At 35.6% G+C, this 13,664-nt stretch overlaps 1 protein-coding gene across 3 annotated transcripts in view; it reads left to right on the top strand.

The window, feature by feature from the left end:
- The window catches only part of TNPO3 (transportin 3), an 87,230-nt gene that overhangs the window by 44,541 nt on the left and 29,025 nt on the right, over positions 1-13,664 (top strand). For all 3 annotated transcript variants that reach the window (XM_081147434.1, XM_081147433.1, XM_081147435.1), the window contains 9 exons: positions 39-214; positions 722-860; positions 2,311-2,457; positions 4,591-4,698; positions 6,530-6,621; positions 8,449-8,588; positions 9,611-9,802; positions 12,178-12,269; positions 13,102-13,178. In XM_081147434.1, coding sequence (XP_081003560.1) covers positions 39-214; positions 722-860; positions 2,311-2,457; positions 4,591-4,698; positions 6,530-6,621; positions 8,449-8,588; positions 9,611-9,802; positions 12,178-12,269; positions 13,102-13,178 — 1,163 coding nt within the window. The remainder of the gene's footprint in view (positions 1-38; positions 215-721; positions 861-2,310; positions 2,458-4,590; positions 4,699-6,529; positions 6,622-8,448; positions 8,589-9,610; positions 9,803-12,177; positions 12,270-13,101; positions 13,179-13,664) is intronic.

The raw sequence follows: 13,664 nt of genomic DNA on the forward strand, positions 1-13,664 counted from the left end.
CTTAATGATAATACTTCTCTATTCCTCCTATTTCCCAGCAACAGGATAAGACCTCATCCAACCTACATGAAGCTGCTTCAGACTGTGTGTGCTCAGCTCTCTATGCCATTGAGAATGTGGAGACTAACTTGCCATTAGCCATGCAACTGTTTCAAGGAGTCCTGACATTGGAGACTGCCTATCATATGGCTGTGGCCCGTGAAGATTTAGACAAGTGAGTATTTAAGGCAGTAGCACTGGGTTCAGACACAGTCTGGTGTTCTTTTAGTTACTTTTTATTATTTATCTATTCTTTGTGACTATAAATATACATACTGCATCCTAAAGATGCTCTGCTATTCTCATCTAAACCTGGTGTGGCAAATTGGATGCAGAAGGAAAGGTAATCATGGAAAATAGTAATTTTTTTACATTTAAAAGTGGTAAGGCTCTAAGGATTAGGGATGAACTTTGAAGTATCAAGTGTGATTTGATGGAATTTTATTCAGATGTTTAGTAATTGAGAATTTGAACTGACTTGTGAGTCATTTGCTTATATGTATAAAAGTATATGATGTAAGGAATGGTGGATGTCATAGAGATTGGAGTACAGCATAGGAAATAATCACTGCATGTCCCTTGGGCTGAGGATCTTTTTCTTTACTTGATTAACTGTTGGTGAATATGTATATAAAATACTGAGATTTCTGACTTGGTGCTCTCATTCCTCTTTCATCTACAGAGTTCTGAATTACTGCCGGATTTTCACTGAACTATGTGAAACTTTTCTTGAAAAAATTGTTTGTACTCCAGGCCAAGGCCTTGGGGACCTGCGAACTCTAGAACTGCTCCTTATCTGTGCAGGGCATCCTCAATATGAGGTACTATTTATACTTTGCTAAAGCCATTATTCTCCCAGTTTTATGTTGCATATTATTTATATTCATGGGAAATTATAGTCTTATTTTTTATTGATCTGATGTGGGGGTTGCCCCTGTATTGGATTTAAAAAAAAAAATTATACCTGGGCTTCTGCTTTGAATCCTTTTCTATTTTTTACCTGGTTAGCTGGGCTGACTGGTATATATACCTCAATGAGTCAGTTAAAAAGAAAGCCTACTACCTTTCTACTGAGCCCCCTATTTATCTCTAGTTATTCTTTAGAGCTTTACAGCTAAAAAGAGCCCCATACCAAATCTTAACAGCACCTCCACAAATCTTAACATCCAAAATATGTCTCCCAGTTATGGGTGGGAATGAGAAACGGATTAAAAGGACTTAAAGAGTCTCCTTCTCTCCAAAATTTGGTGTAAGATACCCTGCCTCTTTTAAGTTTGCTAGACTTTTTTTTAAATTTCTTCATTTATTCAAGTAGCTTTATCTTCCCTTAATAGTATAAGAAGTGACAAAGAACTCCCAAGTTGAGTATTGTTTTAAATAGCTTTATTTTGGATCCTTGATGGGAAAGGATGATATAGGGCCCCTCTCAGGGAGGGCACAATAGTCCTGTGGTTCTCAACCCCTTTTCTATTATCATATAAAAGATAATGTTTATTTGCTTGATATAACCTCATGACGATATCTAGATTTGGATGAAACTCAAAACATGTTGACCTGGCTGGGTAGCTCAGTTGGTTGGAGTGTTGTCCCAATACACCAAGGTTGCCAGTTCAATCCCCAGTCAGGGCATGTACAGGAAACAACCAATGAATGCATACATATATAAGTGGAACAACAAGTCGATGTTTCTTTCTCCCTTCCCCTCCCTCTCTTTCTCTAAAAATCAGTTTTATAAAAACCACTTAAAACATTTTTGGAAGGAAGTATAGCACTACTTAATTATCACTCCTTTAAACAGTGCTGTAAGTAAGATAAGCTGTGGATAAAGTCTGTTTTCCTTTCTCTCCCATTCAAGAAGTCAAGTGAATAAAAGTGACATGAGGTTGGTATGTTCAGGAACTTAAAGATGGTTTGTCTGGTTAGAGGTGCTCTAATCTCAAAACGTAAAATGAAATGATTACAGAATTTGAGAAAAAATACTTGAAGAGACTTTTATTTTTCTGTCTGCTTCTCTAAATTCAGAATCTAATATACTGTTGGAGAAGTTATCTCAGGGTAAATAGGGAATGTAAAGCCAGTCATCCTAAATGGAGTTTTGGACCTAACATGGGAAGATAATTTGGGAGGAGAATAATAAACCTACTAGAAAAAAGGTGATTTCTTGATTGGTTCCACTCATATTACTTAAACATATATCTTGTTTTCTACACCGTCCTAATAGTAATAAAACTCATTCCGTTCCATTTTCCCTTTCTCTCTCTTATTTAACAGGTAGTAGAAATTTCCTTTAACTTTTGGTATCGACTAGGGGAGCATTTGTACAAAACTAACGATGAAGTTATTCATGGCATCTTCAAAGCTTACATTCAGAGGCTACTTCATGCCTTGGCTCGACACTGCCAGCTGGAACCAGACCATGTAAGTTCTCTTCTCTACTTCTTTAAATCTTAATTTCCTCCTCTTTTCAGTGCTGTTTTGAAGAAGAACTTTTGAGAATAAAGCTAATGGAAACTGCAGGTTTCCTGTCACTGTAGCTTAAACGGAAGAAGTCAATACCAGTGTAATGAAGAATATTAGGTCTGTGTACAAAGAAATTAAGTCTGCTGAACCAGTAATTCTCCTGGGAATTTACCTTAAATAATTTTGCAGAAGAAAAAAGTAGCTACTTTATATACAAAGTATTATCTATAAAAATTTTTAAAAATGGTAAACCCATGTATAACAGTGTAAGAAGAGTTATATCAGTTATGATGTAACACCTTGATGTACTGTTATGCAGCAGTTAAAAATAATGACTATTGAAATTGATGGTTGTATGCTAAATGAGAAATCAGAATGTGTGGTTGGATTAAAACTAACACAAAAGTTAAATATTTATGTGAGGATGTGGAGAATAACGTGATTTCCCTCCCACATAAATAGACGTTTTTCTTTATATTATTTATATGACTTTAAAAGAAAATACAGAAGTAATTTATTTGCTTAGAAGAAAATATACTAGGAATATTAGGAAATTGGCTGTTCAAAAGCACTTCAACTTCCATTCTTTGCATAGTCTCTTCAAATTTTGCAGCATTTATTTCATCCTTTTGGTTGGTTGGTTTAATCCTTGTCCTTTAACTTAGGACCTAGAGTGAGGGTTTTTTTCTATTGCTTACAGTTAAATCTGACATGAAAACTGTCTGTTCTATTCATTTTAATTTTAACGTTGTTTGAGTCATGGTATTTTGTGTCTTTGCAGAACCTTAGTGATGATCTAGTCCAGTGGTTTTCAATGCTTTTTTAAACTGATGAATCCTATATTTAACTATGTCTTACTTAGAAGCCTGATGGTGTAAATAAAAGCAGTCCACTCTGGTTTAAATAGCTCTACTTGCTTTATTCCTTTCTTCCCTTTGCTGGTTCCTTGGCACCCTTTCCCTTGTGGGTAATTTCCTATACTTGCTGGTGTATAGTGCTTTATCATTCATTATCTCATCTGAGACAACCATTTCCTTTCTTCCTTACTCCTTCACTTTAATTTCTTCATCTTAAAGTAAGGAGGCTGAACTAAATCAGCAATTCTCAGTAGTACTAAGGGCTTTTTTCAGATTTCATGGTCCAAGATTCTTATACATGCCCTTAATCATCTCACAATTGGTAAGCCTGTGTTTACTCATAGGGGTGTGTTGGAATAATAAATATTTAAGAAGCATTGAAATGTAAATAATCTCTATTTAATGAAAAATTTCAAATATGCAGCAAAGGTAAAATGATTTTATTAGTGAATATCTGTATACTTACTACCCAAATTCTACCATTAATATTTTACTCTTATTTGTTTTATTATGTCTGTTCACCTATATGCAATTCTTTTTAAATAATTTTATTGTGCATCTAGTTATTGTGATAATGGTTGATTTTAACATTTTTTTTAACATATTTTTATTGATTTCAGAGAGAGGAAAGGAGAGGGGGAGAGAGCGATAGAAACATCAATGATGAGAGAGTCATTGATCGGCTGCCTCCTGCATATCCCCCACTGGGGATCGAGCCCAAAACTTGGGCATGTGCCCTGACCCGGAATTGAACCCCGATTGCCTGGATCCTAGGTCAATGCTCAACCACTGAGCCACACCCGCCTGGCCGGGCGATTAATGGTTGATTTTAGTAGATCTTGAACCATAAAGCTTCATAGGTTTAAGTACTAAAAAGCTAGATTTTATCTAAATGAACTTATAAACTCTTAAATGACCACCTCTTCCAGGTCACTTCCCAACTCCACCACTTCAAAATTTTCTAACAATAGAGCAAGATGTAGCTTGGAAACAAAAAAATAAAGCAGTAGAAGAAGAAGTTTCTCACAGTAAATATGGTAGAGGATAGGTTTTATTGACTTGAAATACCTAAAATTTGGGGGACACTCCATAGTAAAACATCCTTGTGACTGAGGTGATTTATCTTTTGTCCAATGAGAATGGACTACTTAAGGGCCTTTTTTTTCTTGATTTTGTAGTGGTCATGAAAGCCTTAGTGAGTTTTAAAAAAATGTTACCTGACTTGATATTTCAGGAGGGGGTTCCTGAGGAGACTGATGATTTTGGGGAGTTTCGAATGAGGGTATCAGACCTGGTGAAAGACTTGATTTTCCTGATTGGGTCTATGGAATGTTTTGCTCAGGTAAGCTCATTCAGAGATTCTTGCCAGTTTTAATGATCACTTTAATTGTATTCACTTCTGTGTCTTCTATAAATGTTCCAGTTTTTTCTTCAATCTCAATGGCTGAGTAGGACAATAGATAAACAGGTGCCTAGCACACTGCCTGGCATATAGTAGCTATGGTTATTTACTATCTTACATGCCAATTACAGTCTGTGGATGGTTCAGTTATAGTTTGCTCTATGACTTGCTAATGAGAGCTGTTCCACTTGTCTAGCTAGAGTGAAAGATTAGATAAACCATAAAGCCCCCAAGATGCTTATGGGGAATTTGGACCTACCAAGGAAAAATAGCAAGTTTGTTTGCTTTAATAATTATGTACCAACTCCTGGCAACTCTTAGTTATTTGGCATTGTCTTTGTCCACACGTATGGTTAGATTCCTGTGCAGTTTCATCCCAGAGGTGACTATACTAGAGTAGAAGAATCATAGTCCTGTGGTTTTCCTGACAATCAGTAACACTTTACCTTATAAGGTTGCTTTCATCACCATTCCCTATCACTTAACATTAGCATAATTTCAGGTGGTTTTCATGTTGCTCGATCATACTCTAAGCTCTGAAATACTGGTTTTGATGCTTTGTCAACAATACTGAAACTAACCTAATATTTTTGTAGCCCAGACATTTTGTGTATTTACCTGCATAATCTGATCTAGGAAGTGTTAATAAAACTATTTTTCTTTATATTAAGCAAAGTGTGTTTATTGACCTAACTACAAAGGGTTGAGAGTTCTTAGGAAAGAGTGAGATCCCCATTATCAACAGGCAGATGACCTGTGTTCAGATTTCAGTTCTCTCACTGGTTCCATGGCTTTGAGCAAGTTACTTATTCTTTTTTTTAATCCTCACTCGAGGACATGTTCATTGATTTGGGAGAAGGGAGGGGGGCAGAGAGAGAGAACATTGATTGGTTGCCTCCCATACACGCCCTGACCAGAGATTGAACCTGAAACCAAGCTAAAACCTTTTGTTGTACAGGTCCATGCTCCAACTGAGCCACTTGGCTGGGACAGCCAGTTACTTACTCTTCTCTAGACCTCAGTTCACAGATTTACATAAATCATCAGTGTGGTTCAAGATATGTTCTGTGGAACACCAGTCCCATGAGATAAATGATATTAAAGGCCCTGTGAAGTCCTGTAACAGAATTATTTAATTTTCTCTTACCTAGCAGTGTCTATTATTGGACTACAGAAATCTTATTTAGACTAACACCTAGTCACATTCTACAGATGGATATTCCCTGGGAAATTTCAGGACATCTCTGAATTCTTCTTGGTCTCCCCCACCACCCCTGTGTTTGGCTATGGTATTGTGATAGGTGCTTTTAAACAGCCACTTTTTAGGAATTTAATCTGTACTACTAGTTTGATGCAGACACTAGAAATGTAAAGCCAATGCATATATAGAGAATTTACATTGTATCTCAATTTTAAGTGTGTTTGTGTATTTGTCAGTTGTTACCAGGACCAGGAAAAGACCACTCATGTAATATGTTGGGTTTTTTTTCCATAATACTCATTTTGTAGGGGCAGACAGTAATCTTGGTAATACCTTTGGGGACCTAAATGGGGTTTATTTCAAATATTAAATTAGTAGTTACTTATAGATTAATAATTTGTGAGGTTGTGAAAAATGAAAATAATATTCTCCCCTGGCTCTGAGAGACAATTAATTAGATTTAGAAACAAGGGGCTGGATTTCTTTTAACAGGATTTTTTCTTTTGTTTGTTTTGGAATTCTATTCTGTTTTCCTTTTAATGGATCCATAACTCACCTCTTCTTCTCTAGTTATATTCTACTCTGAAAGAAGGCAACCCACCCTGGGAGGTGACAGAAGCGGTTCTCTTTATCATGGCTGCTATAGCAAAGAGTGTTGATCCGTGAGTGTCTAATAAGTCTTTTGCTGCGAACTCTGAATATCAAAGGAAGGAAAATTACACCATTTTTGTTATATGTTTGAAACTCTTAGAGCATCTTTTATAATTGCTGTCTAGTCTCCTGACTTCTTGTGTATTGTCCAGAAGAGAATGCCTTGCTGATTTCTGTGTTTTAACTATATTTCCTTGAGTTAAAATGATTTTGTTCTTGATGCTAAAATGCTGATTTATTTTTTTAACCGAGGTTCCTTTGTGAAAGTTGGTATAATAAAAAATATTGTTCTCCTTTTTTTGTGTCTTAGAGAGTCATTTGTGATTTTCAGAGAGGCAAGGCATAGTCACCATTTTACCTAAAAGAGTAGCAAAATCTAAAGTGCAATTATTTTTGTTACTACCATTGGAAATTTTTTAATTTATTAGAGTTTGATTTCTAATTGCTTAGCATAGAAATTCTATTTATGATTTTAACCTGAATTCCTAAAAACAGAGTTTGCTTCGTGCTGTGAGTTATAAATTGATGCTATTATCTGTCAGGTTTTCTTGTACTAAGATCAAATACCTCTACAGTCAAGTTCTCTATCCAGGGCCTTGATTGGAGAGATGGTTAAAGCATGTATTTGTAAAAAGTACAGTGCTTCTTTCTTATCTGCCTTATAGGGCCTAGTAAACTAAATTTTAGATTGTTTCTAATTCAGTAAATATTCAAGGACACAGAATAGGTTTGTTTTTCTCTCTTAAGAAGTTCTGGTCTTGAATTACATACTGTCTTATTTGCTCTTAAGCCTGTTTTTGGTGTCTTTTGGATCCTTGAGTGACAGTCTGAAGATTAAAATCACTAATATTTTAACGTATCTGTTGTTGTGAAAAAAGATAGGTTGAGTATCAGTAATTAGCTTTAGTGTCCCTGGGAAACTAAAGGCATAAATGAGATGAGTTTATTTTGTATTTTTTTATCCACATCTCAAGCCATGTGCAGGAGTGTAATTTTTTAGTTTATATAAAGGACTTAATAGACTTAGTTTATCAGCAGGGAGCGCTCTTGTTCTAATTCATTATATTATTTACATTTTAAACATCTTTTATTTTTGGATTATGTTCTACCACTTTGAGGGGCATCCTCACTCTGCTTGAATAACTTTAGCTAGCATTCTTGAGGGGTAGGAAAAAAAGAGAAGGAAAAGGAAAAAGTTAATTCATGGAGCTGTGGAAAGTATTTGGTTAACTTTAATTTTCCTTCATGTTCCAAGCCAGGATAATATTCGGGCAGCTTGTGTTCTTGTTCCTTTAGTTAGTGAATGGGCCCGCCCATACTTACCTGGTCTTAAAATGTCCAGTATTTAGCTATAAGAAATCTTTCGGAGAAGAACACCTCATAAAAAGTGGTCTATGAGAAATATTCATTCATTTACTTAGCCATTCAGCAATACTTATTGAGTGCCCACTATGTGCCAGGCACTGTTCTAGGTGCTGCAGATACAGGAATAAATAAAACGGATTCTTTAAAAGAAGACATTCATCCATATTAAATGCCTGTCTCTCCAGTTTGAAGAGCCTTATTTGGTAGCAGAATATGTTTAGACACTTCCCTGGCATTCAAAAGATTAAGGAGCAGTATGTTTCTCCTGAAACAATGATATCTTCCATTTCTTTCTTTTCCTCCTTTTTTAGGATTTAAAAAACTTTCATATCAAGTATTAAATACTTTTACCCATATGGTTATTTATTTAGAAAGAAGCCCTTTAGCAATGATTTGTGTCATTGCTGTTTGTTACTTGGCCAAAACCTAATCTCTGAAATCGGTAACTCTGAGTGCTTGCCTTCCATACTCAGGGAGAACAATCCAACGCTTGTGGAGGTCCTAGAAGGAGTTGTCCGTCTCCCAGAGACTGTACATACAGCCGTGCGGTACACCAGCATTGAGTTGGTTGGAGAGATGAGTGAAGTGGTTGATCGAAATCCCCATTTCCTTGGTATGTGTGAATTCTCCCCTCAGCCGCTGCTGCTTCTGATTTTTCTGATTTCTTCTTCCTTTCTCTTACTTTTGCTCTTGTTTTCCTACTCTCTCTTTTATTGTTAGGTGGAATGTTTCTAGACACTAAAAGTAAATATATTATGAGTTATTGCTTAGTTGATTTGCTTTATAGAAATTCACCTTTATAATCAGTTTTCTTGGAAAACATATTTTGTAAAAAATAAAACATAATGAATTCTAGAAGTGCTAAAGATCCATCTGCATGTTTTAAAGCCCTTTATAACTATAAAGAAGCAAGTATAAAAGTGTCAGTTTTAAATATGTCATTGTTCTGATTAATGTGGGCTGTTTTTACAGTGATTCACCTGTGAGTGTAATGGTAGCTCTCTGAGCTTTACATTCTTTCTTATATTTCCCTATTCTTAATACTTGGATGGCTTTATCCACCAGTGGTTTTTCAAACTGTGCTTTGTGAAGCCCTAACAACAAGTAGCAGTTGACTGCCCATGAGGAGAGATGGGAAGATGAATAAGACGAGATCAGCTTTGTTTTTATGTTTTATATATTTATATATTTTTATGTTTTATAAACATTTTTATGTTTTATATATAAATGCATTATACATATAACACATTTCATTTTTAAAAATGGTTCTTTTGCTTTAAAAGGAAAGAGAATGCCCTGGCCGGTTTGGCTCAATGGTTAGACTGTCGCCCTCGGACTGGAGGGTCCCGGGCTTGATTCTGGCCAAGGGCACGTACTTCGGTTGCAGGCTCGATCCCTGGCCCCAAAGAGGCCACGTATGGGAGGCAAGCAATCCATGTGTCTTTCTTGTATTGATGTTTCTCTCTCTCTTTCTCTCTCCTTCCATTTTCTCTGAAAAGCAATGGAAAAAATATCCTTGGTGAGAATTTAAAAAAAAAAAAAGGGAAAGGGAATGTAAGCATCTATTCTAATAAATGAGAAGTTTTCCTTGAGCTTCAAATATGTGATCTCTACTGTATGGCTTTTTCTCCTTAGACCCTGTATTGGGCTATTTGATGAAAGGCCTGTGTGAAAAGCCTCTGGCTTCTGCTGCAGCCAAAGCCATTCATAACATTTGTTCTGTCTGCCGAGACCACATGGCTCAGCATTTTAATGGACTCCTGGAGATTGCCCGTTCCCTTGATTCCTTCATGTTGTCTCCAGAAGCTGCTGTGGGCTTGCTGAAAGGTAATTACTTAAGATATTAAACAGAAATAGTCTCCTCTAAGCCACTTCTGGGAGTTCTCTTACATAGTCGTACCCCAGTTTTTCAGTAGCAATTTGCTTAGTGATGGGTAAGGTAGCTTTTCCATTTAGAGAGAAGGGTGTTGATTATGTGTACATACATTCTTAGAATATTTTAAAGCTATATGACTAATTTAAACTGCTTACAGTATGTATAGCACAGACCTAATTTTGAGTGGAGACAGCACATTCAGACTAAATAGTTCCTTTTTGAGTTGGGTGAAGAATACAAAGGGAGACCAAATAAATATTGAATAAAAAGAAAAAAGGGAGACCCACTCAGGCGGCGTGGCTCAGTTGTTGAGTGTCGACCTATGAACCAGTAGGTCATAGTTCTATTCTCAGTCAGGGCACAGGCCTGGGTTTCGGGCTTGATCCCCAGTAGGGGGGCATGCAGGAGGCAGCCAATCAGTGACTCTCATCATTGATGTTTCTATCTCTCCCTCTCCCTTCCTCCGAAATTAGTAAAAACAATTAATTAATGTAAAATGAATTTTTTTAAAAAAGGGAGACCAAATAAGCATTGCCACATCAAAGAGGTGAGGCGAATGGAAATTTAGTGTGCCTGTGTCAGTCCTACAAGTAGAAGCCAAGGGTCCTGGTCTCCTAATGTTCTTTAACCATTTCTGATCAGCTTATACTGAGTGATTGCCTATCCAGAGGCAGACAGACAGAGTGATGGTGAAGCTCAGAGTAATAGAACTAGAGACGTTTATGGCTAAGAAAAAAAGACTTAGAAGAGACTTTAAACATGATGGCTATTTTTAAATATTTGGAAGATTATGTTATAAAAGAGGGAATAGATTTATTCTCTGAGTGATCAACTGTTGACAATTTATTGGCTCTTAGAAAGAAAAATGCTTTCTAACTAAACTTTCTGAAAACAGATTGAGGTATCCTTTCAGCTGGTAGTTGAGAGGGGACGGGAGTATATCAAATAAAATATTGGGTAATATGACCTGTGCAGCATCTTTTAAGCCTGTGTAAGTGGCAAACAGTTAGCCTGGGCAAGGCTGGATGACTTTATGTGTGAACTAGCTCTGTCCTTTCTCACTTGTATGACCAGGTTGTTTACCAGCCAGTGTAACTACATTTTTTAAAGACAGATTTTCTTTTTGTAGCATGAGTTTTTGTTGTTTCCCTTTATAGGCATAGATAGTAAAGCACTAAATCAGAGTTAGATATTCTTTGTAACTACTACTGTGGTTATTGCTGCCATCTTGTCATTTTCTAGTGAAACTTAACCTTGATGCTGAAGTGATGTCTAACCTGTAATAGAATGTGGCATCCCAGTTTTCAGTGGTATCCTCTAGACAGAGAAAACTGTTTTTAGTTACAGTCTTCTCTGTAGGAATGAATTTAAAGAAACAATTATATTTAAGTTAGATTTTAACTTAAAAATCTAGTTTTAGACAAAAGTCTATACAACCATGGCTAATAGGCTGTCAGGAAAAATTACTCAGTTTTTTTACTCACATTTGAAGATTTATGGATTGATTACTGTTTTATTGAATGAAATTTTATGAGATGAGAGATAGTAAAGGGATTTGGGGCCTAGAAGGGACTTCGTCTAATACATCATCCTTTGAGTTTGGGGGAAGATGCTTCAGCAGTTGATGGGGACTGTGAAAAGAGGGAGGCCAAGTCTCCAATTTAAACTAACTACCTCCTTTTTTTTTAAACCTATCTAATTAGAGTTCCAAGTTAAGGTTTTATTTTGTGAAAAAGTAAGAAGGGACACTTTTGCAACTTTAAATTTTTAAAAAAAGGGCAAACTTAACTATTACTTTTCTGTTCAGAGCACTCATTTTATAGATAAACTGATGCCCAGAGAGAATGCTTTAACCCAGTTCATAGATTCTGTTATGGTAGAACTAGAATTAAATCTCTAATTTCAGTCCATTCTTTAAAAAAAAAAATTATGTTTGTATTTCTCCAGTATCTCTGATGATAAGAATTGCCTGTGGTACTTACCAAAAATAAAGGCTCTCCTTGACTCACTAAGTCAGAATCTCTGGGAAGTTTGAGAGCTATTGTACTATGCTCTATAAAAATAGCTTTGGTATTGGCTTTGTGGAGGAGATTTTAAGTCTTTGAAGAACTGGAAGAGGAGATATATTTAAACATCTTTAAACCAGTAGGCTGCTATAAAGCAAAAACAACAATCAATAACAAAATATTGCAATTTAAAAAACAGTGCTGATCTTTTTGAAAGAATGGGATCAGTGAGCCTTTTCTGTTAACCACATGATGTAGACCAATGAATAACCTCAATTCAACTTTTTATTTTCTCATCTGTATCTTCCATTGTCTTTCAGGGACAGCACTTGTTCTAGCCAGATTACCGCTGGATAAGATTACTGAATGTCTTAGTGAACTGTGTTCTGTTCAGGTTATGGCATTGAAAAAGGTGAGTTTGGTTAAGTGAGGGGGTATGAAACAAATTAAGATGTTTACATGTTAGAAAGAAAAAGACAAAATTATTTACATATGATTTTTTATCTACCTAGAAAAGCCAAGAGAATGAACTGAAAATTTATTAAAATTAACAAGTCTATTAAAGTAGCATACACAGAAGTATTTAAAAATCAGTAAGTTTTCACTATATCAGTAATACCATTTAGAAGATATAATGGGAAAAATATTCAATTAGCAACCAAAACCATAACCTACCAAATTTCCTTGAAGAACATATAAAGATGACAGTTCTCAAATTACACCTGTAGTGCAATAACAGAGAACACACCAATAAGATTTTTAGGAGAACATGACAAAATGATTCTAAAGTTCATCTCTAATAATATACTGTTGGAAATTTTGGGCAAGAACAATAAGGGGCAACTTGCCTAATCTCTTAAAATATAAAGCTAAACTAGAAGGTGAATATGTTATAGATTATATAATACATAGTAATGTATTATACATAGTAATGTATTATATAATCTATGTTTTAATAATATAATTTTGATAATGTCACAACCATAATAAAAGTAAATGGGAAAAAATTAAATTATGTTTTCCACTCCACAATGATTATATATTAAAATGTTAGTTAATATATAGTCTAGTCAGGATGCAGTAAGATGGAGGACAGGAATTTGACAATATGAATTAAAAGTTTACACCATATGAGTAACTTTCAAGAAATAGATTGAGACAGGTTGATGTGTAAGGGTGTATGTTGCAATGTTTCCTGTAGGTTTGTATGTGTAATGACTGGGTGTTAATGTCTGTCTCTTCAGCTGTTGTCTCAGGAGCCCAGCAATGGTATATCCTCAGATCCCACTGTGTTCTTAGATCGTCTTGCAGTAATATTTAGGTAAGAAGGGAGACTCCAGATGCCTGTCTTGGGTTAAAAGTGCAAATGAGACCCTTATGTATTAAAGTAAGCAAGTGGTTTTGTTCCTTAAACTTCCCACTATGTCCTATAATCTCCTCTGTCAGAAGACTTAAGGTCATTGCCTGAAGTCTTGGGCAAAGGCAAATTCTAAGAACTTGTTCTTGGTAGACCTTTATCAAAAGACTCTTTTTTTAATTTTTTTATTGTATGGATGGATGTGCTTTATTGAACCAGTCACCTACTGATGGACATTAAAGTTGTTTTCAACCTAATCTACAAACGACCTTTACACATATCATTATATGTGTGCAAGAGTATTTATGAAGGATAAATTCATAAAAATCACAGTTAAAGGATATCTGCATTTACAATTTTGGTGAACTTATCCAAAATGCCCCCAATAGAACTTGTACCTGTCCTGCACTCTCACCCAAGATGTCAGGGCTAATTTTAGATCAGAGAGAT

Source organism: Miniopterus schreibersii (genome assembly GCF_964146895.1).
Source record: "Miniopterus schreibersii genome assembly, chromosome: 9".
NCBI classification, from domain to species: Eukaryota; Metazoa; Chordata; class Mammalia; order Chiroptera; family Miniopteridae; genus Miniopterus; species Miniopterus schreibersii.